This window comes from Gavialis gangeticus, unplaced genomic scaffold (genome assembly GCF_001723915.1).
Source record: "Gavialis gangeticus isolate Ggan-Ray unplaced genomic scaffold, GavGan_comp1, whole genome shotgun sequence".
NCBI lineage: Eukaryota > Metazoa > Chordata > Crocodylia > Gavialidae > Gavialis > Gavialis gangeticus.
The window spans coordinates 129,254,816-129,281,759 of record NW_017728992.1 but is presented as its reverse complement, the minus strand read 5'-3'; the positions used below and the strand labels follow the sequence as shown (position 1 = coordinate 129,281,759).

The window sequence follows — 26,944 nt, the reverse complement described above, 5'->3', positions numbered from 1 at the left end:
TAACACTTATAGTAGCAAGAACTGTTGTATACCCTAGATCCAGGTGGTTAGAGCACTTATCAGGGAGGTAGGAGACCAAAGGTTCAAGTTCTGATTCACAGAATAGATCAGAACATCAGCTTCCCTCACCCTCAATAAATACTCCAACTAGTGGGCTACTGACGATTTTAGGCTGCATAAGGTTCTCTTTCTAGTTTTAATCCCATCTTGAAGCCAATAACCCTTTTAAAAAAGAAGTTCTGTTAAAATGCGTACATTTCTGGTACTACGGGGTGTAGGTTGTAGCCGTGTTGGTCTAAGGACATAGGCAAACAAGGTTCTTTGGGTGAATCTGATATCTTTTATTAGACCAACTTAAATAGTTGGAAAACAATTATTAAGCAAGCTTTTAGGTGGGTTTTTGAACCCGAAAGCTTGCTTAATAATTGTTTTCCAACTATTTAAGTTGGATAATAAAAGATATCAGATTCACCCAAAGAACCTTGTCTACATTTCTGGTGCGTTTTCCAATTTTAAAAAGTTTCATCAGAAAATTCTCAATGAGCTATAGGGGGGAGGTAAAGAAGGTGAAGAACCCCATGAATAAGTTACTGATAGCTAAACCTACTTTTGCCATAATCTCTTTCATTAGCATATAACTTCAAAAGAAGCAGTTGTCTGTAATTTCAGAAACACAGCCCACATCTGTCTGAATGAAAAGTTACTAGAAAATGAGAAATCAGGCCTGCAAAGAAACAACTGAAAATTGTTTTAACATGGTGCTTACCAATATTTACTTTGCCCAGGCTCATTAGTCAACAAGAACTTCTATTTTTTCATCATCTTGGAGAAAATGCCCTTTAGTATTACTTTTTGAATGGATATCATTGACTCAACCTATTTGTCTTATTTTGTAACAAACTACTTTTACAAGTAATAACCATAATTATTATTAACAGAAGGGTTGATAGATTATTTACATTTTTACTTATGTTATGCATTTGGCAGAACTTTTTGCATAGTCAGTTTTCCAGTTAAATTTAAGGCAGTTCCTTCCTTCATTTATACAGATGTTTCATGCAACAAAAGGAACAAGAGAAAATAGGAAAATGTGATCATTAAAACCCTTCCAAGACTGGTAGGGAAAGAGTAACAGTTATTCCTGAAATTACTTTTAATTCTTAATTTTAAACTGCTTAGATTCCAACTTTGTAACTTTTAAACTTATTGTTAATAAAAGAGTAAGTGGTCAGCCATTTAATTCCAAAGCTGCTTCTATAGATGAACACTAGGGGTGTGTGAAGTGAGCCGTATTAGATTTGGATTCAGCCAAATTCGGGGGACAGTGATTTGATTCGCTGTTTTGGCCGAATCCAAATCTGAAGATTTGACACTGATTCAGAGAATCAGTGATTCGGCCATAGACACGGCTTTATGTTTTTTTCTACGTACCTTGAGGAACCAGGTGCAGCTCATGAACGCTGAGATGCTGGGGCAGATGGAGTGTCACACAGGAATGCGGAAGGGGCCCCCTGCATCCCCCCGGCTCGGCGATCAGCCATGGGGGGACCCTGAGTGCCTCCCAAGACCCAAGGGGGGGGGGGGGGGGGGCAAGGGTCCCCCGCACACTCCACGGTGGACCCAAAGTGGACTGGAAGTGCTTCTGGTCCACTTCCAAATCCAATGCCGAGCACACTGGGGACCACCCCTGTGCTCCTGTGGGACACTCCATCTGCCCCATCATCCCAGCATTCGCGAACTGGCTGATAACTTGAGGTATGCAGAAAAAACATATAAAGCTGTGTCTATGGCCGCATCATCAAATCTCCCTGAATCAAATCGGAGGCTTTCGATTCAATTCGGAGAGAATAATGGGTCTCCTGACTTGATTCGGATTCAGAGATTCAGCTGTTGAATCAGGCCAAATCTCCTCCGAACTGAATCAGTGACCAAAGCTTCGTGTGGCCCTAATGAGCACCCCATAACACCTCACTGCACTTCCTTTTTGCTTTTTTCCCCAGTTGCCTACAAGTAGGTGAATCCTGGTTATGAGTGGCCACATAAGGAATAAGGATCATAAAATTAGAATTGATTGTAAAACGTAAGAAACAATGTAATAAAGCAATATAACTGTTCATTAAAACTATGCTTGTTATGAAGGGGATGTAAATCAATTTCTCTCCATTGCAATGGTGGTAAGGAGAAGGAGAAGAAGGAAAAATCAGCTTAATTTGTAGCAAAAAAACTACACAGTCTACCTAGGGATTTCTGGGAATCTGCTTCTTTGGAAATGTCTAAGAACAGGTTAGAAAAACATCTATCAGTTGTGATCCTTGCATATTTAACATCACATTTGGGCAGAGGGCTAGACTAAATGATGTCCTATCACTTAAGTTTCACTCGAGCCCTATATTATTGTAATAATTCATCTTGTATTCAGCCCAAGTTTTCATATTTTCTATCCTCAATGCTATATTAACTTTTTTGTTGAATTTATGATAAGCTGCGTCCAGAGGTTTTTCTTCTCCTCCCTCCACCCAACTCCATCCATTATCTTTAGCCTATCAGTTTTTTTCATTGTACAATTCAGAATTAAATAAAAAATACACAGTGCTCTGAGTACTTTGCATGGTGCCTTGACAGTCAGAGCCCTGAACTTCAGTGGGGATTTTTGGTACTATCACAGTACTAACAGATATTAGTATAGGTGAAGTAAGAGAGATGAGTAAATACATGTTCTGTGCTTCCATTAGTAATATGATAAGAGGAACTTCAGAAAAGGGGTGTGACTGTACCTTAGACAGAGGGAATGGCTAGCCACATCATAAAGGAACCGAAAGAGAGAGATAAGAAAAACTTGAGAATTCTGACCATCAAAATCTTATAGTATTGAACAATGACCATATTCTTTAAAATCTGCTATTTTACCTGTAGATGTTTCTGCATTCTCAGGTCTTGAGGACGGCAAACCTAGGTCAAAAGAAACAATAGCCCTTTTATCTTCATATGGTCTTCCTTCTGGATTATGATATGCATCTTCATTTTGCTTGTGCATCATTTTCAAGTCAGCTAAAAAGACACGAGAAACAGCTGTTTATATTTTAGTCCTCTTAGGAAGATTACGTTTCCAAAACCAAGATATATTTCACCAGACCTATTTTCAAGACACACAATAGCTGCAAGAGCAAAAAATTAAGACAACAGTACATCAGCTCAAATGAGAAAAAGTGGTCTCTGTAGCAAAAGTTGAAGTCCTGCAAAAAGGAGTAAAGAGTTTGAGCATGGAAAGGCTGATGAGCTGCCATGCTTAATGCAAAGTAATGCCATGCAGCGATACCCCAAACCAGTTCCATGACTGAGGTAATTAGCCTTGTTCTCCTGGCAAATTACCCCAAATACAACAATGCACCAGTACATCCATACTACTTCAAGACCCAGAATGCACAGAGCTGGCTCAGGCTAACTCTGCATTGCATTGTCTTGCAGTGTATAAACAAACTCTGGTAAGAAAAATTATCAAACACTTTGAAAAATATATAATAGCAGCACTGCTAATTTTATTTCTGATAGGAATTGTGCCCACTGTACTGAATTAAGTATACATTAGTCTTCACACCCTTACTAATAATCTAGCTACAGTGCATACTCATGTGGTGTAAGCAAATGGTATGTGTGTCCAGTTCAGTGTTATAAACAGAAGTGAAACATGTCACCCAATATTTTAACAGATTTTTAACCCAAATTTGCATACAACATACCTATCATTACAAAGGTCAAGATTTTAAAGGCTTGAAAAAAAAGACCCGATCTTCACAAACTCCACCTAATCTTTGAAAACTGGCCCTATAAGGTATCTAAAGATGGGGTATATGAGAAATGAGGCAAACAGAATCCCAGGATGGTAAGAGACCTCAAGGATTATCTGATTTAACCTCCTGCATGCTTATCCAACCTCCCCTTGAAAACCTCCAATGAAAGAGATTCCACAACTCTGGGCAGTCTGGCCCAGTGTCTGACTTTTTTCTAAGAGTAAGGACTTTTTTCAGATATCTTATCTAAATAAAAGCAGCAGTCAATCCAGAAGCTAAGTCAGCTGCACTCCTTATGGAGATGGAGGAGGGGAGACTTGAACCTTGGTCTCCCCCCTCCCAGACACGCAGCCCAGCCACTAGGCCGGGGGAAGGCTAAGGAGATGTCAAGGCTTGAACCCTGGGGCTCACCTACATGAAAAACACGTACTCTACCACCGAGCTATGCCCCTGCCTTCAGCTCTCTAGTACCTTTTCTTGAAGTTTGCCATCACTGCTACAATTCAGACTAGAAGTCTAAAAGCAAGATTATGGTACAAAGTTCCAACAGCACCAGTTAATAAGAACTTTTAGTTAAATAGTGCAAAATGAATTAGTTTTTTTCTGGGCCAATCAAGGTTGATTTACATACATCACCATATTACCATATTTACTTGAATAGAAAGACAACCCTGATTGTAAGACAGGGGTGGGCAAAATGTGGCCCGCGGGCCAGATACAGCCTGCCAGGCCATTCTATCTGGCCTGCAGGATCACTAAAAAATTTAGAAAATTAACAGCTACCTGCCCCTGGCTGCCTGTCACGCGGCCCTTGATGGCTTGCCAAAACTCAGTAAGCCGCCCTCCGCCCAAAATAATTGTCTGCCCCTGTTATAAGACAACTCCCCCAATAATTAAATTTTATACGTGAAACATTTATAATTTTGTTGTAATTTTCCTGGTACAGACTTTAATTATTAGAGGTTTGACTTCAATTTGTCTCCTTTCCATTGCTACAGCAGGGAAAATAAACCTTGGGGGTCAGGTAGAGAACAGTGTGCTCTCTGCTTCCCCCACTTTTTCCCCCTGGCAGCCCCTTCTCCCTCTCCTTACTGTTACACCCTACTCCCTGGAAGCAAGCAGCACATGGAAGTAAGGAGCAAACTTTAACACAATGACTTTTAAATTAAGCATGGCTGTAGTAATTTGCATACAGTACGTATGCACTTAGTTTATCCTGAATTGATGCATGTTGTATTTGTTTTAAACTGCTGCAAGTTTTAGCACAGGTACTCCATAAACTCTTTTGAGCGGCACTTTGGCACCTACTTATATGCATGATATTGGTCCCAAAGCCAAAAGGCTCAAGATTACCTGAGTTCATTGAGCTAGGCCCCAGCAGAGTCAATAGTGCTTCAGGCCATGGTGATCCCACAGCTCAGCACTGCACCGCTCAGGGGGTGTGCGTGTGCTCATGTGTGTGATCCAGATATCCCCCCCAAAGGTTCCATGTGCTAATTAATGCTCTCCATTCATGACTGGAACCAGATGTTCTGGTCCAGCTTCACCTCATGGAGGGCAAGGCCACACTAATCATATGCACCAGGCTGACAGAGGGATTCTGGGTAAATAGTGTCACTCACCATGACTGGAAAAATTGTCAGTGGTAAAGGGGACTGTGGTCACTGGACACTATATGTCTTGTGCAGATGGGTTACACTAAACTAACCAGCCTCTGGTGCCACAGTCCTATGCTTGTCTGGCAAGGGCAACATTGTAACTACTGAGGCCTAGTCACACCTGGGGAAGATTGCTCTCTTAGCACAGGCATAGTACCTGCCAAGGTAATGTATAGTAAACCTCCCACTTGCCTGCTGGAGTGTTAAAGTCTTGGCTTTATGCCCACTTTATGGAAAGAAGAGACTCCTTCCTAGTTTGTTCCTGGGGCTTTATGGCTAAGGGCAAGCAAAACTTGGGGCATCTGAACCCCAAGTCTCCTGGCTTGGGCCTGCAAGTAGGATGCCAGCCAAAGGTTTTGAAAACATATGAAGCACCAGATGGGGTTGGAGGATGTTTGCCAGTAGTAGGGCCACTTATGGTTCTGGACTGACTCTTGGATTTGGAATCTGTTTTGGCTAATTTGTCTTGGAATATGAAAAATTTAAATTAAAAAAAAACCAAAAGCCCGCTTATGGTAGTTCCCATCAGCATGTTTACCCAATCTGTGTGTTGGCTGCATTTAATCAAATTCATGGTTGTTTCCATTGCTAAGCACCTGCTGCTTTTGGCACCACTTTAAAGACAGACAACATATTTAGTGAGATTTTGTTGTATGCAATAAAATGAGGGACTTTTCCCCCCCATGCCAGTTTGGCGGGGGGGGGGGGGAAGGGGGGGGGGGGAAATCTTGTCTTCTGTTTGAATAAATATGGTAAGAGCAAATTTTTTAAAGCAAATTATAAGGAAGGATGCTTAAATTAAAATTAAAATTTAGAATATTTAAGAAACTTCAACATAATCTCTAGTTATATATTCTTCACGAATCAATGACTTCATAATCCTTTCCACTGTAACATCTATTTTGAGACTACAATCTACTGTAAGAATGCCATTAATATGCAATGGAAAAGAAATATAGCTCAGTTAGAGTGAATATTAGGGACATGGTATAAGAGAGTCACTGAAAACTTTTAAATCTGAGTACTTCAACACACATATTCCCAAACCTTTAAATTATAACCCTTTTTCAAAAGCAGCCATTTACTGTACACATAGAACACAAACCCAAACAATGCACATTTCTAAATCTATTTTATAGACAACAAGTTTTGAAAATGTTAGTTTTAATTTCTAGAGAAACTAGTCTGATTCTGAATTCAGCAGCACTACAGTTTGATATCAAGTACTAAGTTTTGATTCAATGATGAGAATATACACTTTGAAAATTCCTGTATTTTTTGTTGTTGTAACATGAATTCAAATGCAAGAATTCAAGAGTTAGGATTACAACCAGAACCAAACAGCTGATATAGAGGACTGTACTCCGAAGAGGAAGCCACAGATTTCAACTTTATCCCAGAGCTGTTACTGACTTGCCATGTCACCTTGGATAAATCATTTCCCCTGCATCAGATACATCCCTTTTGTCCACATCCATCTTTTGCACAAAGTGTTCTGGGAATTAGTTAGCTAACAAGCACATGGCACTTCAAAGGCAAAAAGCAAAGAGCAAATAAATGCTGAATACTGATCTCAGTGCCTAGTTAATATTTGTATGGCTATCTGTCAGGGTGCTAACAGGAGTAAAACTCAAATATTATTCCATCTCGTTTGTAGATTCATTCAGTTTTGTTCCTAGTTAAAAGTCTCCCAAGTAGAAGATCCAAGCTAGAAGTGATATTACTTGAAAATGCCCCAAACAAATTGGTATTACAGATTCTTAGGCTACAAGTTTCTTGGGACACCAGCTATAATTTTCACTTACCTCCTAAGTGCTACATGTACCAACGGTGTGATACAAAAATAAAGTTTGGCCAAACAGAGCTCATAACAAAGAGGTGAGAATGGTACCTATCTCCCAAATAAAACCCACACCTTCAAACATACTTATCAGATTTCCTTTTGTATCTCTAAGAGGAGCACCACCACCACCTTTTCCCCAGGGATTGTAACTTCTCATTTCAGCTTCTAACTTTGCTTCATATTGTTGCTTTTCCTCTCTCTCTCGTCTGCGTCGTTCTTCTCTTTCTCTTATCTACAAGAGATACCACAGTCAGTCACACCAAAAAAGTTTTTAATAAAGATACAGTTGACATTAAAGAAACAGTCACAAAGCGAACAAAGTGCCATCATTTTCCACAGAAGTCAAAGTAAAAAAAATTCAGAGCCAACTCTTCAAACCACATATTCCATGTAGTTTTACTGACCACCTACCTCATAAGGTATACACACACATATAGATGATAAATAGATCACAAAAATACATTCAGACACGCTACAAAATTCAATTATAGGACATCCCACCATGTACCAGTGACAGATAAAAGGCTCAATATCCTCTGATCTTGTAATAACTGAAATCAATTTGCATCCCAGAAAGTTTTATCTCTAGCATTCTACAAGGACCTACCATGTCCTTCCAGCTTTAGAAAGTCTTAGTTTTTCACACCTTGATTTGAAAAAAAATAACCAAATATTATTTAAATCATTTTTTAAAGTTTTTCTGGACCTCTCTATACCTTGTAGAGTTGACTATTTAGGCAACAGATTTATAGATCATGGGAAAAAGTGTCACTAGGAAAAGGAAAATAATTTTGTAACATTCTATGGCATGAAAAATGCACAAAGCTGTTCGCTGATGATATTCTACACCAGGGGTGGGCAATTATTTCGGCTGGAGGGCCACTTAATGAGTTTTGGTGAACTGTCAAGGGCCACATTCATGTCCGTCTCCATTTCCCTTCCCTCTCTGTCTTTCTCTTCTTTTCTCTCTCTCTCCCTCTCCATAACTCAGCCAGAACTGTAGGTCACCAGAAGCTCTAAGGCTCAGCTGTGGACCCACAGAGTCTTCCACTGGGACAAGTAAGCTGCGGGTGCAGCCAGCAGGTTCCAGGGCCCCGATGCAGAACCTGCTGGCAATGCCACAGCTGATGCTGACCCCCACTCAGCACAGAAGCTCTTGCCTAGGTCCCAGGCTTCACAGCTGACGCTGCTGGCAGGTTCCAAGTCAGGGCTCTAGGTGGGAGCTTCCACTGCACCGGAAGGCCAGCAGCATCAGTTGTGGATGCTGCCAGCAGGTTCTGTCTCTGGGCTCCTGAACCAGCTAGCAGAGTCCACAGCTGATGCCGCCATCCACCCACTGCAGTGGAGCCGCCCAGGTCCACAGCTAATGCCACCGTGTCAAGGTCTGATGTCACCTGCCTGCCCAGCACCACATGGCAGCCGGAGCTGCCAGCCACCCATGGGCCAGATCCAATGAGTTGGCAACAAATCAAATCTGTTGGCAGGCTGGATCCAGGCTCCAGGCTGTATTTTGCCCACCCCTGCTCTACATCTACATAACTGTTTCAATAATATTATTACCTTTTTTCTCATTATTAAGAAGGATGAAAACTAGAAGTGTACCGAAATATTGGTTCCATATTGGATCAGCATCAACATAAGAAAAATTGACTGTATCGGCAATTGGCTTTTTTTGGCTGATGCGGCCAATAACACCACCGATAAATGCCTCATGCACGTGCACAGCCACAGCACTCAGACGGCCAAGAGCACAGCCCAGCAGCATGGAGGACAACAGAGTCCGGCTGGGAAGTCTGTTGTGAGGGAAGGGGCCTGGGGATGAAGGGCAGATCGAGGCCCCAGCAGTGAGGGAGGGAGTGGGGCTGGGGCTGGAGTGGGGCTGGGGTAGGGGCAGGCACTGCACAGCCAGGGCAGAGTGGGGGATGGAACCACGAATGGCTCATCTGGTGGGAGTGGGGGGACAGCTCCCACCGCTGCATCAGCCCAGGAGAGCATGGGAGGGCATGTGCCCCCAGATGTGGGCATGGGGTGAGGGCAGGTTGCCGTTGCAGGCTGGGACCAGGGCTGTGCTGAGCAATTTCCAGGTGGGACTCAGCTGAGCTGTGCTTGGGGCAGGTGGCAGTGGTGCTGGGAGGGGGAGTTGGGCAGGGCTACAGAGAATTTTGGGATGGCTGCAGCCTTCCCCATAGCCCCCTCCCAGTGCCACCGTCATCCACCCTGAGCACAACCCCATCCGAAACCCCCTGCCAGGAAGAGCTCAGTGATACCCCAGCCCCAGCTGACACTGACAGTCCACTCTTGCCCCATGTGTAGATCCAAAGACACACCCCCCCGTGCCACCTCTGGGGTGCATGCAACAGCGGAAGCTGACCCCCCAACACCCACTGGACAAGTCACTTGCAGCTCCATCCTGCACCCTGCCCTGGCTGTGCAGCACCTGCCCCTGCCCCAGCCCCACTCCCTCCCTCACCACGGGGGCCTCAATCTACTCCCCAATCCCACTCCTTCCCTCACAACAGACTTACCAGCCAGATGCCGCTCTTTATGCTGCCCGGCTGCATATCAGAATCAGATCCGTATTGGCCAATACGGCTCGTTAAAAATCAGCCATGGGTATCAGCTCAAAAATTCTCTATCGGTCCACCCCTAATAAAAACCCTATTCCTCTCTTCACTATATCTGAATAAAGGCAAGAATTTCTTAGGGTGGTATCTTTCATTGGGCCAACTATTTAGTTGGGATAAAGTTAGACAAACTTTTGAATGCAAGACATTCTTTATCAGGTCTCACTCTTACACTACCTACATTTGCCTAACCTTTTTGGAAAAGACATCAAGTTAAAACAAAGTCATACTTCTGTCTAAATTCTTTTTATTTTATTTTACATATGTATGCATATTATGTCTAAGATACCTGTAATAAAAAAATTAAAGAACTTTCTCTATTTTGCAGTTTATTCACTGTCTTTCTCTGATAGTATCATCTTCCCTGCTTCCTCTGTAGTCAGACAATCAGTTCGGGTGGGTTTTTCACACAAGAGAAAATATTTTTAAAGACAATGTAGTTTGTCAAACCACAGTTTCAAGCTACTTTTAAATTCTTTAGAAAAAAACAACTAACTAGGTAATAAGTTTCAGTATCCCTTTAATTACTGAAAATTTGTGAAGGACTTCTCTGCTATCCAATATTTCTCTGCCTCTCAGGAAGCAGTTTAACAGATCACTGCTTCCTGAAAAATCCTCCCACCATCCTACGTTAGACAGGTATTCACAGATAGCTTCACCTTCCTGATTTTCTTAACTCTATCTTCTATTTCTTTCACTACACCTTTCTTCTGCTCCTACACCTTTCTGCTCTCTCCACTCTCCCACTCCCATGCTCTCTCCTCCCCTCTCTGCTCAGTTCCTTTCTCTCTTAACTTTCCTTTCTGTCCTGTATATTATCATAACCATTCCAATCCTCTTTCCCTTTTCCCTTCTTTCACAGTTCCCTGCTTCATCAACATGGCATGCTGACAACATTCTAATTCTTTGACACAACAGCTACAGATCACAAATTATTTTTTAAATCACCAAGATCCATGCAGCAAACTTATAATTACAACATGCTCTCAGTGTAACTGTTATCCTCTTCCCTCCTCCCTCTCAAAGATCTTATCTATTCTCAGATGACAAGCTCTTCTAGGACGGTGTCTTTTTCATTTGTGTTCATGGTACCCAAGGTTCTTAATGAATAAATAAATGCCATCTGGCCACAACCTTCAACTCCCAGAAAAAGCTGCTTTTCTATACTGCTGTTTGTTGGTCTACAGTTTGCGAAGTGCTGCGGGATACAGTAGTAATGAAAAGAAGTAAATATTACTGTGATAGCTGTTGCCCTTGTACTGGAAAGTTTACAACAAGGTATTTAAGCACCATTATGGTCAAGAAAATAGCTATGTGGTAACTAACTCAGTGTTAATTCAGTTTTAACTGATTAATTTTAGTAGCAAAGTTTAACCAAAGGAAGAGAATGTTAAATTCTGGTCTGTTCTGTACGTTATCCACATAACTGTCAGTAGAGCTTCAACTTCAGGGTTCTGTTGGTGATAAAACCCTAACCAGAAAGAACACTTTTACTTATTAAAATACCTTTTACTTGTACCCTGACCAAATATGTTCCAACAAGAATTACACCCTGGAACAAACACAATTAAAAAAAATGTAAAGATTCAGACCCCATTAAGGATACTTAATACCTGCTGTTGCAATTCTTGTTGATAAGATAAAGATGATTCTTTTGAGGGTTTTGGCTTTTCTTCAGGAAATATTCCAAGACTTTTTGGTCTATCCCCTATGTTTCTCTGTCCACTGTTTCTTCTCAATTTAAAAAAAAACAAGTAAAAAAAAGAATATAATTTAAATCAAGGAAAAAGTATTTTTTGCCTGAAATGTATACAAGTGACACATAGTTTAATAGTTAGTAGGGTCAGAAGGGACCTGAGCAGATCATCAAGTCCAACCCCCTGCCATGGCAGGAAAGAGTACTAGGGTCAAACATGAGAAGTATCTTTTTTCACAGCCTGTCCATCTCTGTAAATAGTTACATCTATTTATGAATTCACCTACTCAACACAGCAGGGATTGCTTAATTATATTTTAGGCCAGGAACTTATAACCAGAAGTTTGGAAAATTTATTTTACTAAACCTCACTTCAAAGGTGCGTATCCATGAGTAAAACTACGATAAAACAATGTTAAATGAACAGCAATAGTACTTACACAGACTGATCTGCTGGTACCTGTCCTAAGGGAACTGCAAGATTAGGTGTAGGCTGCATTCCCATCATTCCTGTACCATCTAAAGAGTAAAGACAAGTCATTTAAATCTAGGATGCACATAATGACATACATTTACTGTTATCAGTGGAAGGGAGGCAATACAAGTCATTGCATTAACAAAGTTTCAGAGCTAAGTTAAGGCAAGCCTTAATTTTACAGCAGTGCCTTTCACCCCTTCCATACGGTCACCTGCACTTAATACTTGGAATGGTGAAAACAAAGAAAATACAGTATTGAGATACCCTCCTATCTTTAATCTGTGAATTCAAGTGTCCCATAGGGTTAGTAAGAGCTATTAACTATATCCTCTACATATATTCAGCTCTATAACACACAAATATGACCAATAACTGAATAAATGCATTATTTGTGTACATGCAGTCAACTGCTTTTCACTGTATTGGGGAACAGCTATACTGACTGCCACTAAGGAGTATGCAAAGCAATTTGCTACATCTCACATTACAATATGAGCAAAGATGCATCTGAACATAAAGGAACATGAACTGCTTGTTTTTGTGCTGAGCTACATGCTTTAGAGAAGTAGAAGTGCATAGTACTTTTTGCTATAGGGATCTGTAGCAATCTGGTAATATACAACTACCATACAGAGCAGAGAGAAGTGCAGGTTATTTTTCAGAAAAAATCCACAGGGCAAGGGAGTTTTACATATTACACCTCTATACAGATTACACATTCTATATATCCTTTTTTGCAGAGTAAAAAAAGAGTTCAAGTACAGGCTAGTAGTAGCCAGTTAGTGCTTGCAGCCTGCCCAAGACATAACTGCCCACACAGAAGCTAATGTCTCCTTTTGTATCCACACAATGCTGTGTTGTCTGAAGGAGAGAATATGATGTCTGCTGGGGCAGATAAGGCCATCATGCCAAGACAGCAAAATAAAGACTGGGGCATCACTCTAAAGACTGAATACATTCACTTTATTTTCTGGTTTTCAGAGATAGAAGATTTGGGAAGAGAGTGAGAGGCACTGCATTAAGTTGTTTGGACAGCAAATCTTCATTGTTTCTTGAATAACATTAGTTAGAAAGGCATGATTAGGAAATACAGGGAATAAAGTTTTCCTGGAAAAATCGTCACTGCTTTAGCTCTCAGGAAATACCTCTTCCAAGACCTGCTGTATCCCCAAAAGAGCTGAAGAGAACAATGAAGAGAAACAAGACCACAAACAGAAACAAAATCGGTACCCAGCGTGCGTTATGGAATAGAGTGTATGGAATGGAGATTCAGAATCCGTACTTCACTTTAGTGACTAATGTAGGTGCTCTGTACAGGCCACCCTAAACAGGCTAAGAATTCTTTCCTTGTTCATCAATAGCATAGCCTTTGATCAACCAGAACCTCTCATGGAGATTAATACAGCCTGACACTGAATTACAATATTCACCTCAATAGAGCATTTTCCCTCTTCTTCTCTCAAAACTTATATTTGTTTCTGTTGTGGCATACTAATTAAAGAAATGTACATCTTCCAAGGCCATATACAGGAAAGAATCTGATCAAATTACATCTAATTTACAACACTGTTTATTTATCTCAACCCATTTATAGCTCACATCACAAGACATTTTTTCTATGTGTATAGCTTTTCTGTTTTAAAAGTATCTTAAAACATACTAACTATTGATAATAAGGCCTTACTATAATGCAAAACATTATAATAAACTTTCTTCTTAAGCAGAAGCATATGTAACATAGTTGTATTTAGTTATTAAAAGCAAATGTTAAAAAACATTAGTTTTCTGTATTTTAATTTAAATTTGAATTTTGATTCAAAAGGAATGACAAATCACAAGAAAAATATTATTTATCTAATAAATCAGAAGTGTCCCTCACCATTTTCTAACATAATAAAATATACAAATTAAGAATCAATATAAATGTATATTAAACTAGGTATCTCCTGAAATATGTTACCTTTGCTGGCAAAAAGTTGGCGTAAATCTACACTGACTTGCAAATTGTCTTAATGATTGCAAACCAGATTCCTAACCTTTCCTTAGGAAAATAACTAAAAAGTAGAAATGTACAAAAGTAGAAAAGGTTTAAAAAAGTATTTTAAACAAGTTTTCTTACTTGTTGATTTAATTAATGACTCAAATCACTTTGACTTAAAATAATCCATTTTGAGGAGTCAACTTACAATATGCAAGATTGGGATCCAAAGGATTCCTAGCCCCATAGAAATAGTATGCATCATCGTAAGGTGTTCTGTAATTGTCAGTCAAAATTGGTGGTGGAGGTGGAGGTAGAGGTGCAATCCTATATCAAAAGGAAGGTACAAGATTTTGGGGGGAGATAAAGAGAAATTATAGCACAAATTAAAAAAAAACGAAGACTAAAGCAAAATGAAAAAAAAAAATCAAAGCATGAAAAAATTCTAGAATGAGCTCAGTTATGACTTCTCTCTGAGATCCTAATTGTGCCTTGTAGACAGGCACGTGCCACAGTAAAAGATAGGGAGCAGATGATCTGCCTGTAGTGAGGACACGTTATTTTGACTTAAGCAAAGCCTCCCAGAATGCTCATATGCACAGAGCCTAAGCATCTGTTTCTACTTTTATTTCTTGCTAATTTAATAACAGAGAATTGAAAATATTTGCTTTCATGCTAAGATGTTTATTGGGAGAAGGATAAAAGTGCCACCATGGTTTACTTTTTAGATATTACTTATGCGTGTAACTGCACACATCTATTAACACCTCCTGAGCAAATCTGGGCACACTACTGAGAGAGAAATTCCATCTATGCCCCCCCCTGCTCTTCCTCAGCCATGCAAATTAGCAGAGTAGAGACCTTGTAATGACACCAAATTCTCTATCTGCAACTACCTAGCCCAGGGCTGCCCAACTAAAGAAGTGGCCCTGTAAGACACACCAGCAGGAGCTATACACGATTTAAGTTGCACTAAGATGAGCCAAAGGCCCCCAAGATGCAGGCCACAGAGATGCCCCCTCAGCACCCAGCTGTACCACATGCCCACCACAAACTAACCCCAGCCCTGTCCTACCCTACTTATCTAAGTAATTGTACGCAAGTACCTGGGAGCTACTATTTCACCAAGAGCACTGGATATTCCCCTGTGAAAGTCCTCATTCACTGGTGAAACAGGAGGTGCAGGAAGGGGTGTCTGGAAAGCCGATTTGGGCCTTTCAGGTGGTACCTTTTCTTCAGAGGCTCTTGCTGTCAAACCATATTGCTTCAGTCTATCAGGCTAAAGATAAAAATGTGGTTAGTCACTTCCATTTGATATTCCGAATCTCAAAGGAATTTAGTGCTAAACTATTTTGGGTTTCCCATTATATTTCTAGTAGTAGCCTACAATTTCTTAGTACAACTGTCAAAAGTACACCTTATGCTTGTGCAAACTGATAGTTTCACTAAAATCAAGCTCTTGTGGGTTCCAGGAAAGAAATTATGACAGTGACCAGAAAACAAAAATCTTTTCATGACCATCTCCAGCACTAGTATCTCAAGCTGCCAGTTTTCTATATCAACGGCCTTCCCATTCTATCATATTTAGGTAAATTCACAAAAGGAAGAACATTAGCTCTGTAACTGTCTAAGATCTGCAAAAGAAATAAGTGTTGAGACTTATACCAATAAACATTTCAGAACAGTGGCATTTTTTAAAAGGAATGCAAGATGTCCCTCCCATATGTTTTTTTTTTTGATTTTTCCATCTACCAAAGTTACACCAAGTTTTTATTTTTTAAAGGCAACATCTATGTAGATTAAATGGTTTTTTAAAAATGTTTATTAATAATTAGTAGCCTCAAGATAAAAAATGACAAGAACATGCAAATAATGCAAAGCATGCAAGCAGATTAGTTTAAAAACTGTCCTAGTAGACCCCCAAAAGTTTTGCCTATTAATTGATTTGCACATTAGAAACATCTTGTATTGTTTAAAAAAGGAACCATGTGAATAGAAAGTAAAAGTTTATTCATTAATTTCAAAAGAGAAATAGATGTATTTTATAATCTTGTTGTTCCTTAAGACCATAGTTCTTCAATAAACATGCATTCTAGGACTAAATACCAGCAGCTGTTGAATACTATATATCCAATTGGGAATCATATACCAAATTGGGTATAATATTTTAGATATTCACAGCAATATGTTAAATGTTTACCTCCTCTTCATTTAGCTGCAAGACAGTATATACAATGAAGTTAGTACACATTTACTTATGAAAAGAACTTTAAAAAAAAAAAAAAATCAGGAAGAAAGAATGGTATTAAATTGTTAAAACTGTTTTAGAAATAAAACACTTGAATTTATATTATTTAGTTTTAAAATGATCAGAGTTATAATCAGAATTATTATGTTACCAGATTCCACACATACATGTATACTTGTACATTGTGTGTGTGTGTGTGTGTGTGTGCACACACACACACACACACACACACGAGGTTTCTTGTTTTTAGTTTTTTCATTTTTGGTCCCTTGAGCACTGGAATTTTTAAAGGAGTTTTTCATAAAAAAAACTGTTTGGTTTTTACTTGTTCCCAGGTTGGGCTCAAGGCATTATCACAGTTGCCAGTTAAGTAAACAATCCTTATTTTATTCAAAAGTTAGGCTATAGCACGGCAAGCCTGATACCCTTAGTAACTGTTTACTTTAAAAACAAGCAGTCTATTAAAATCAGGGCTGTCCATATAGCCACTTGCAGACCACACACAGCTCACAAAGGGTTATGCTGTGGACCCAGGGCTTCTGCCCAGCCACAATTCCCCCGATCAGTCTAGCTACAACAGAGTCTAAGGTCTCTAGGCTTCCCCTGCCTCCTCCAGTTGTCACTTCCTTCCACTGCCCCCAGGGATGGGGCAATATGGCAAGCGGTGTACAGAGATGAGAGTGAGTACAGGGCTCTGAGTTGGAGGGTGGAAGGAGAGAGGGAAAATGGAGCCAAGCATGGGGAATTGCACCCACATGGTGCAATGGTGGAGGTAGGTGACCTGTATGCCAGTGGTGCAAGGGTGGGGCAAAGGAGACAACATAAGGGTGTACTGAGGTGGGGGATTGAGGGAGTGTCCCTGGGGCCTGCAGCTTGACTGGTGCAGGCAATGTTGTATGCAGCCCCCACTAGGGAGGCCCCTGGGGGCAGGGTTTAAATTACACTTGAACTCTTGGGGGGTGGGGGGTCTGCAAAAAAAATTTGATTAACATGTCCACTTAAGTGAAGTAGCAATCTGATTGGAGACCCCCCAGGTTATGATTTTCAAATCTTACATTGGGGCTTTCATCCCTTATGGGGAGGCTCAGCCTCCACCCACCCGCCCAGCTCCCCCTTAATTTGCACCCTGCTCAGAGGAACAGAAGTTGGACAGAACTCTATTGAGCCATTATCAACACTTAATTATGCACTCTCCTCTTAACCAGCATGCATTCACTTGCAAAATTCACCTAGCTGGAACATCTCCTTAAAAAATAATTTCAACTTAAGCAACATTTAAAGGCACAGACTGCTGCTTAATGAGGAATGTAATTCTACTTAATTGTGATGCCTTGTTAAATTAATTATTTTAAATCATGCCGAGCTCACACTGGTTCTATCAGTTTGCTGTTAGAAGCAGCACCATCCAATCCCTCTCAGATATACACAATGAATATGGAAGGCTTCACTACTACATGCTCTTTGCTGCTAACCACCTGCTGCCACAGCAACTGGGCTGCTTCATGACAAAGTATCTTATGGCTGTTCCTTGTATTTTGAAGTAGTAATGGTGTCTGTCCTCATCCTAGTTCTGATGGCTCCTTCTACAGTATCCATGGAAGGAGTTAGCTGCAGTGCTCTCCAGAAAACAGCTTAATGTATTGTAAAGTCTGTGTTAATTACATTTGTCTAATAAAAACAAAGAACCATCCACCACGATTTCCAGAGTAAAAAGGATTCTATGGCATCCAGTAAGCCAGGTGTTCTTAAACTGTGGGTCGCAACCCCCCAGAAGGTTGCGAGCAACTTAAAAGGGGGCACAAACTTCCCAGGGCGTATACAAAGCAGCGCAGGGACTTGGTGCATGGCGGCGACACAGAGTGGTGGATGGCAGAAGCAGCTGCCATCGCATGTGAGCTCCTCATCCCCCGCTGCCACCATCCAACACTTGGGACCACAGTATCACAAAGTTTGAGAACCCCTAAGTCAGGGCCATCCTTAAGGCGTGCAAATTGTGGCAACTGCTCTGGGCCCTGCACTTTGGGGGGCCCTGCAAAGCCAGGTGGAGTGGCTGTGGCAACTCTGTGCTGCTGCCAGCTGCCCTGACTTCTGCCTAACAATGTGATAGTCAGGATAGTTATATCCTGCTAATTCAACAGAAAATGGTGCTTTTACTTAAGAGTAAAAGCAAAATGTTAAGTCATTACATGCTGAATTATACAAAATTTGGTATGCTCACATAGGGCATCTGTATATGTGCTCTGGGATGCAGCACTAAGCACTTTAATTAGCAAGTTGCGCTAATTAAAAAACACCCGGGCCTCACATATATCAACCATTGAATCGTAGAACTGGATAGGACCTGTAAGATCATCAAGTCTGGTCCCCTGCCATGGGCAGGAAGTTACTGGGGTCAGACAAGCTCAACGAGGTGCCTGTCCAGCCTCCTCTTGACCACCTCCAAGGATGGCAACTGTACTACCCTGTCCCTGCACTGAAAAATAATGGCGGTGGAGTTTTGAACTAAAGCTCATCAAACATGTTTTATTTCAACCATTTCTTCAGCACAGAGATGCTGATATACATGTGATGCGGAAGGCTACCAGAGCATGTCAATTTCTGTGCTCCAGCAGGCTTGATTAATTGAGTCTGCTCCAACATGTTAGATTCCCAGTGCATCAAAGCAAGCTCCACGCACATCTACAGGAGCCCATAATTCTGAAATGACATATTTACTAATAAAAGTAACTAAAAAACTTGAAATAATCAGTTGGCACCATTACAATGACTTAGATGCATAATAATTAGATAAAAAAGAGCAAGGTGCAGCTTAGACCTGTTTATTTTGATTATCACTAATGCCCAGTTAAGAAAGCCTTAACTGTTTTCTTTCTATGTGGTGTATATATGTCATAAAAGCCTTTTTAGATTACCAAATAAGTTAATGCAACTTATGTCAGTGGCTCTCAATCTTTTTGAATTTAAGGCATGCTCCATAACTTGTATGAATTGAGCAGCACCCAATTTCAAAACAAATTTATATATTGCAATGCTTACCTCTTACAGAGGGGCCTAGCAGTGGGACCAGGGGATTGGCCAGGCAGGAACAAGTTTGAGCCTACACTTATCTGCTTATCTCCTTATACCTCGCGTATCTCCTCTCAAAAGAAGAGGCACCCTCATTGAGAATTACTGCCTTATGTAGTAAAAGATCCATTTGAATTAAAAGTAGAATACCAATATGCCTTACCTGCTTCCCTGGGTCTAGAGCTCCAGTAGCAGCAACTAAGAGCTCCAGCTCTTTTTCACTGTTAAAAAAAAGAAAATAAAAATAAAAATGTTGCAGCAAGAAAATGAGCTGGGGGTAGGGGGTAGGATGGGCCTCAGAACTGCACGGGGTGAAGAGGTACTGCTGTATATTAAAAAAAAGTGAGGGGCAAGGAAACCAGCATAGATGATACAGATGCAAAGATGCAAAAAGGTAGCCGTGGCAGTACTGAGAAAAAGCTGAGAGTGGTTTTCAGCTGGCTAAGTGTCTTTCCTTGCAGCTCCCAAACTGTCTTTTGTTCAATTCCTTCTATATTCAAAGAAAAGGGATTTTATACATTCTTGGTAAATAAACAAAACTGCACCCTCAGCATCTCCCAGCAAGAATAGGGCTTCAAAGTCTGGGTACAGGCTGACATAACTATAACAATATCACAGAATACCTATAGAGGAGGATACAATGCAACTGTACCAATACAAACATATGGTTCTGGAGGGATACAAGTGTAGCAAATCTGTTCCTACTTCATTAGGGATCAAAGTCAAGACACTCTAGTTAATTTGCTTCCCTACAAGATCAGGCAGATGTAACAGTTACAGCACAGCAGCAGATGCCTACTCCCAAGCAGCATACTTTCCTTTCCCTTTTAAAACAACTAAGATGCAAGTCTGTCTATATAAACTTGACTAATAACTTGGGCCAGAATGGATTTTTAAAAAGCAGTTTAATAGCGTTTTCAGCATAATTTTTCCCTGTGCTTTTTGGGAGTATTTTTTCCCCAGCACAGAAGTTTGATATGGAAAACAATTATAAACATATTCAAATTAAAACCGGCACTCAAAAGAACTGTGTCAGCCACTGCATGACAGCTTCATGTCTTAGGTCATGTTGTTGGATTCTTAATTTGCTAATACCTCCCATTTCTGGGCTTTTGATTTTATTTTAAATCCCCTTCCAGGATTTTACGGACAAGGACATACAACACAGTCACTTCAGAGTATTCTCGATTTATTCCAAAGGAAAAGCAACTTGGGCACCCAACATTAGTGTTTACCCCACAGGTAGTGCTACATTGGAGTATTAAGTTACTTCCAAAGAAATCAGTCTTGAGGAAATTCGGTCCAGAAAAGATACTTTGTGTGTCATGTTTCCACTACCATGGTCAATTTAATTCCATGGTAGCAATTTGCTCAACGCAAACTGGCTCTCCTTCCATCTAGTGATCAGATGCTGTAACAAAGGCCACTTCAAGCAGCCAGCTTGGAAAAGCTGATCATGTGTCCCTTTGCCTTATTGTGGAACAAAATTCAGAGTAAATTTAAGATGATTAATCTGTTATAATTTTTTATGTACAGAATCTAATTAGTGGTGGATCCTCTTAAATTCATCCTGCCCACTGCTGTGGCAGGGAAAGCAGCAGCAGGTGATGAGGGCCCAGACCCCGTCACTTGCTTCTCTGCCTCTTGTCCCACTGTGTGCTTGACCTCTGTCATGTATCCCCATAACACATGCCCTCTTGCTGCCTGTCCCTCCAAGCCTGTGCCTGCCCCCAACTCCTTGCCTCTCTCACCCCATCCCCCCTACAGCCTACTCCTCCACCCCTTGTCCCCTGGAGCCTGCCCTCCCACCCCGCTCCTCCTTGCAGCCTTACCTTCTGCTGCAGCTCTGCTCCTCCTGGTCAATCAGCAGCAGTGGTGGCCCTGACCTGGCCTCAGCCCAGCCCAGCCCAGCCCAGCCAGGGAGAAGTGGTAGCAGATCCTGGCCAAGCAGGATAGGGGCTGGAGGGACTGAAGGTGGAGCAAAAGATAAAAGTAAAGGGAGGAGGAGGAGGCAAACAGGCACCGGTACAGGGGGCAAGGGGGGGAGGGCCAGGTGGCAGGTTCCCCCCCAATGTCTCCTCCACCTGCCCTCCACCACATGCCCCTTTCCCACCAAATAAGTAATTCCTGCCAGGTACAGATGGCGGCTCAGCTCTGGCGTCAGCCCCTAGCCTGGGGCCAATGCTGGAGATAAGCTCCTGCCTGCCCCTGGTTGGTACTCCAAGACTAGGCTTCCCCATCCCATGCTGATTGGGGGAAAACCTCATCTTGGATCACTGGTAATGCATAGGGGGTACATGCAGGTGCACATGCACCCCTCCCCCCACAAGATCAGCCGTGCACCCCCTGGAAACCCAGCCCCGAAACTGGAAGCACCAGCAGAAGTGCAGTTCTGGTTTCGCTGCTGGGTCAGCGACTGGCCGCTAGGGCATCCCTCCTCCTCAGCGACCTAGAGCCCCCCAAGATTCAGCAGGCACCAGTCGCCCATGTCTTGGATTCAGGTAGATACAGTAATATAATTCCACAATGTCTGAGTGGAAAAAGTTTGCATACATTCAAAAGCCTTTATAAAATCCACTTTTGCCTTTACTTTTAGCCTTCATTGGATCAAATTACAAATTACCGTCTCTTATTTCTTTGTTGCTCAGCCATCTGTTCCATGAGCTCCTGTCTGTACATTTCTTTCCTTCTTTGTATAAGTTCCTTGTCCTGACCACCTAATAGAGGGGGAAGTTAGCATGAACTTTCTGTGAAAGTTACGTACACATTTTACTCTTCTAACACTTTCAAATTTCATCTGAACAGGAAAAAAAAGCACAGCAGAATATGGAAACCTGCATTTTGGAGCTTGTTTAAAAACTGTGCAACTTCATAGTTACTGATTAAAAAAAAAAAAAATCAGGTTTTTTTTTTATTTTGTTTTTCTACCCCTGAAATGCTGAAATCTGATCTTCTTATTTGTCTCTTGAAAACAGTCAGGTATTCTATTTCAGTTATTTAAAATCAACTCTATACTTGGTGTAGCATTTGGAGGTGGAATGGGGGGGGGGGGGAAATCAGGTAAAAACTATATGAAAAAATTAAAGTAAATAATCCTCTAGGCATTCCCAAGAGCACCAACAGGTACAGTCACATGCAATTATGTTTTGAATTAAAACCAGAACTGAAAGCAAGAGATGGAAACTATAAGAATTAAGGTAATTTTAATACTTAGAGATAGTTTCCATAGTACTGCACCTTACCAGTACTTTGTACGATTAAAACATTTGAACTTTTGGCCGTTTCCACTTGATCTTATTCTGGAACTTAAAGCTAATAAAAAAAGTAGTGTGTTTATAAATACACTAGAAACCTTCCTATACAATGGTTCAATGTCCCCTCAGCACTTTTTCCCCCCATCATTCTACAGGAGGTATTGCTCTTCAATGAAGTAAAGCAACCAAACATAAAATAGAGAAGTCTGGAATGCCAATGAAAGAGCCATTTGGAAGTTGATTGTGATGCAAAAAAAATTCAAATAATTTTATACTCCAATGGTGAAAGAGGCAAAAATAGTTAAGGCACTGAACCAAGATTTTTTTTTTAACCCAGACTCAGTTCTCAGGTCTGACAACAGATTTTAAGCACAACATTATGCTATTTATTAGGGGTGTACAAAACAGGCCATATTTGATTTGGATTCAGATTCAGCCCAAATCAGGGACAGTGATTTGACTCAATTTGGCTGAATCCAAATCTGAAGATTTGACGCGGATTTGGAGAATCAGTGATTTGGCGATAGACGCAGCTTTTAATGTTTTTTCTACATACCTCAAGGTACCAGGCACAGCTCTTGAACGCTGCGATGCTGGGGTGGATGGTGAGTCCCACAGGAGCGTGGAGGGGGGTCCCCCACATGCTTGGCACGTGTGGGGGATGTCCTTGTGTCCCCCCTGGCTCAGTGATTGACCGCAGGGGGACCCTGGTTGCCCCCCCAGACCCAGGAGGCACCAGTCGCCAAGCCAGGGGTTGCAGGGGGGGCTCCCTCCCCACACGCTGCCCAGCAGACCTGGAAGTGGACCGGAAGTGCTTCTGGTCCACTTTCGGGTCTGCTGGCAAGCGCGCTGGGAAGCCCACCCCGTGCTCCTGTGGGACACTCCATCCGCCCCACCACTAAGGCATTCATGAGCCGTTTGGTACCCTGAGGTACATAGAAAATACATTTAAAGCTGTACCTATGTCCGAATTGTCGAATCTTTCCAAATCGATTCAGAGGGTTCCAATTCAATTCAGAGAGATTAAATTTGGAGATTCAATTTAATTTGGAGATTCGGCCACCAAATCAGGCCATATCTCTGCTGAATCAAATCAGGGACCAAAGCTTTGCACAGCCCTATTTATTGAACGATTCTATGCCTCTGATCCCTATCTGTCAAGTGGAGCTAACAATGCCTCCCTACCTACCTTTAAGGGATGCTTTGAAGGTTTCTGTTTGTGGAATACTAAGTTATTATGGCAACAGACTCATAATTTAGACTATCCGAATAAGGTAGCAACAGTCAAGTGTTATATTGCTCTACTACAGGAAACAGATTAATCAGAGGCTATTCACAGATTAGACCTGATCAAGAATTTGCTATTCTAGCACTTTCAGTCTAACATGTACCTCAAGAAATGCTTTTTTTTTTTTAAATAATAATCACTAGTCAAGGTGCAAAGCTGAACCTACCAAAGTCTTACATACAAGTCCTGAAAAAATTATTATGGTGGTTAACAGCTTATTTCTGCTCTCCAACATATACAATTTTCATTTAAAGATTTAATTCATTAGATATCTAAATTGTTCAAAAAAATATAAGTTATTCTGACAACTGTCTTCCACTTTTTCCACGGTTTTAATCCTAATTTAATTAAATGTACTGAATATTCCAATATTTTAGTTACCCAAATTTAACTTAAAAAATGTGATTTTCTAAATTCTGTGAAACATCTCCACTATTTTCATTCATTTATCTGAGAAATCTGGGAATCGGTTTGGGTGTCTGCTACCATAAACATCCCAAAGTTACCATTCTGCATACTGGAAAGGAACCACAAATACCTCATGTCACTGAGGAAAAGTAATTGGACTTTGTTGTCTTTTCCTTTTCCTTTTCTCTTTTTAACTTACTGGATGTTTGCCAGCACACAAATATGTTGCAAGGAAAATCCAAGTAACATCAATTATTCCATAAGAAGCACATAATATTAAGCTTCAACAGATATTATTTTTATAATAAATACCGCAATTCAGACTAATCATTAGCTGGGTTTTTGTACATACCGAGAATGAGTCCTGTTGCATATGGAATGCCATCCTTACCTATGCCTGATTTTGCCTGTTCACTGGTTGGAGAATTGTCGTCTGCCTGATTTCTGGGCAAAAAAAAATGAAAAGAGATCAGATTTTAAAGTCTTTGCTTAAAAACAGTCCAAAGCATAAAATATTTAAATTACTTTTATGTTAACCGTTTATGAGAGGAGCTCTTATGAAATCATAGCTGCAGAGAACTTCTATGTCTGAGAAACAACTCAGTAACAAGTGTTTTCTCACAAAGCTTCCATGACAACATCTGTAGGTACCACACTCACGATACTATCAGTGTGTAAGTGGGGCAGACTGAAAAGGGCACAAGAATGGCAGCCACCGTCTGGGGTACAGAACTTCCTAGTTATGCCTCTGAGCATTGATTCAGCAAAGCACTTCAAGTTATGCATGGTTGTAAAACATTCTTTGGGGTAGGGTGGAAAGAGGAGGGAGGGTTTAACTGCATTCATGCATCTCAGATCTGAATTGTCCCTAGAACTTAGAAGAAAAAAAAATTGGGAAAAATAGGTAAACACTTTTTCCACAAAAAATCCTCTTTTCTTCTGATCACTGTGTTTCTGTCTAAATCGGTTGGAGTGTATGTATGTGATCTTTTGCTATTACAAAGGAAAAAAATGGGAATGCCTGTTAGATCTCTCTCTCCTGAAAGCCATTTTTTATAATCATGAGATGGATCTCTTACTCTACCTTGGTATGACCTTTAAAAAAAAAAAAAAAAAAAATATCAAACATTACTTACACTTACCTGAAAACTTCTTATACTAGTAAGAAGACCCACAGATCTTTTACAATGGGTATTCAGACTATTTGTAGCTCAAGAAAGAGTCAGATTTGTCAGCTACTGGCAGGAAGGAAATGGCTGAGCAACTAAAGACAGTATTTGGAACAAAGTCATTTAAAACCCCTTATACAGTTCTTCCATAATAAGCACATGTTAAAAATGTTCGGAAAATCTCCTGTCCAACACCATCTGGCTGGTTCTCTGCCTGGAAATTGGAGGTCTAAAATCACTGATCTCCTAAGACAGTGGTTGATCTCAAAGCCTCTTGGAGTCAATCTGAGGCTGGAGTGGGAGGCTATGCATGCATGTGCCCTACCCCCAGCCCAGCAGGTCAGTCTGTGGGAGAAGGAAGGGGCCAGATCAAGCCCCCACGGTAAGGGACAGAGTGCCACAGAGGTAGAAGCAAGCTGAGTAGGGCCCCAGCCAGGGGGCGATAAAAGGATCGAGCACGGGCAGCTCATCCAGGGGCACAGGGGAGGGCTCCTGCCACTGTGCGTACCCTGGCGGAGGCCCCAGGGGGGACATGTCCCCACATCTGTGTGCTGTGTAGGCAGCTGCCATTGTGGGCTGGGCTTTGCAACTCAAACCCCACTGCAGCCCACCTGGGAGCAGCCCAATGCCACCTGCATCCAGCCGCTGGGCAGGCAGGGGACAAGGCTCAGCCCAGGTTGTAAATCCCAGGTCACAATGGAGCTGCACAGATGGGGAGGGAATGCGTCCCCCCAAACGCTGGGCAGTGTGGACAGCTGCAGCAGCTGAGGGAGGGAGTGGGACTGGAGCAGGGGCAAGCCCTGCAAAACCAGGACATGGGATGAAGCCACAAGCGGCTCATGTAAAGGGCACAGGGTGGAGGCGGGGGCATGTGCCCCTGGATCTGAATGCTGGCCAGGTCGGCTAATGCTGTGGGATGGAACCATGGCTGTACTTGGGCTGGGCAGAAGCGGCACAAAAAGTGGGGCTACACGGCGGGGCTGCAGGCAACCAAAAATTCGCCATAGCCACACCATAGTGCCCCTTCCCAGCAATGCCACTGCCACCCAGCCCAAGCGTAATATGCCCTAGCTCTCCACCATGAAGACCACAGTGCTGCCTTCCAGCCCCAGCCCACCCTCTCCCCCACACAGATCCCAGGGGGAAGGGGAAGGCAGCGCTGCACTCTTCACAGCGGTGGTCTGGGCCATGCTGCGCTCAGGCTGGGCAGCGGCACTGGAAGGGAGGGGGTGGGGGTGGGGGGAGTACAGCGAATTTTTGGGTGCCTGCAGCCCCCCCCCAGAGTCCCTCTCCCAGCACCACCACTGCCCCACCCAAGCGCAGCCCCAGTCCGCAGCGGCAGCTGGCTTGGCCAGCGTGCAGGTCCGAGAGCACATAGCTGCCATGCCATCCTGGGGGGGGGGTGCCCTCCCCACCTCGCACCCCCACCCAGAGGAGCCACTCACA

The 26,944-nt window shown here is 41.9% G+C and overlaps 1 protein-coding gene across 3 annotated transcripts in view; it reads right to left on the bottom strand.

Moving 5' to 3' along the window:
- The window catches only part of CSPP1 (centrosome and spindle pole associated protein 1), a 154,345-nt gene that overhangs the window by 51,883 nt on the left and 75,518 nt on the right, over positions 1-26,944 (bottom strand). For 2 of the 3 annotated variants that reach the window (XM_019527760.1, XM_019527762.1), the window contains exons 9-17: positions 24,682-24,773; positions 22,003-22,096; positions 19,543-19,600; positions 15,172-15,344; positions 14,274-14,392; positions 12,050-12,128; positions 11,527-11,647; positions 7,374-7,521; positions 2,908-3,048 (exon numbers count right to left, since the gene is read on the bottom strand). In XM_019527760.1, coding sequence (XP_019383305.1) covers positions 2,908-3,048; positions 7,374-7,521; positions 11,527-11,647; positions 12,050-12,128; positions 14,274-14,392; positions 15,172-15,344; positions 19,543-19,600; positions 22,003-22,096; positions 24,682-24,773 — 1,025 coding nt within the window. The remainder of the gene's footprint in view (positions 1-2,907; positions 3,049-7,373; positions 7,522-11,526; positions 11,648-12,049; positions 12,129-14,273; positions 14,393-15,171; positions 15,345-19,542; positions 19,601-22,002; positions 22,097-24,681; positions 24,774-26,944) is intronic. The other variant, XM_019527761.1, reaches the window with a different exon arrangement.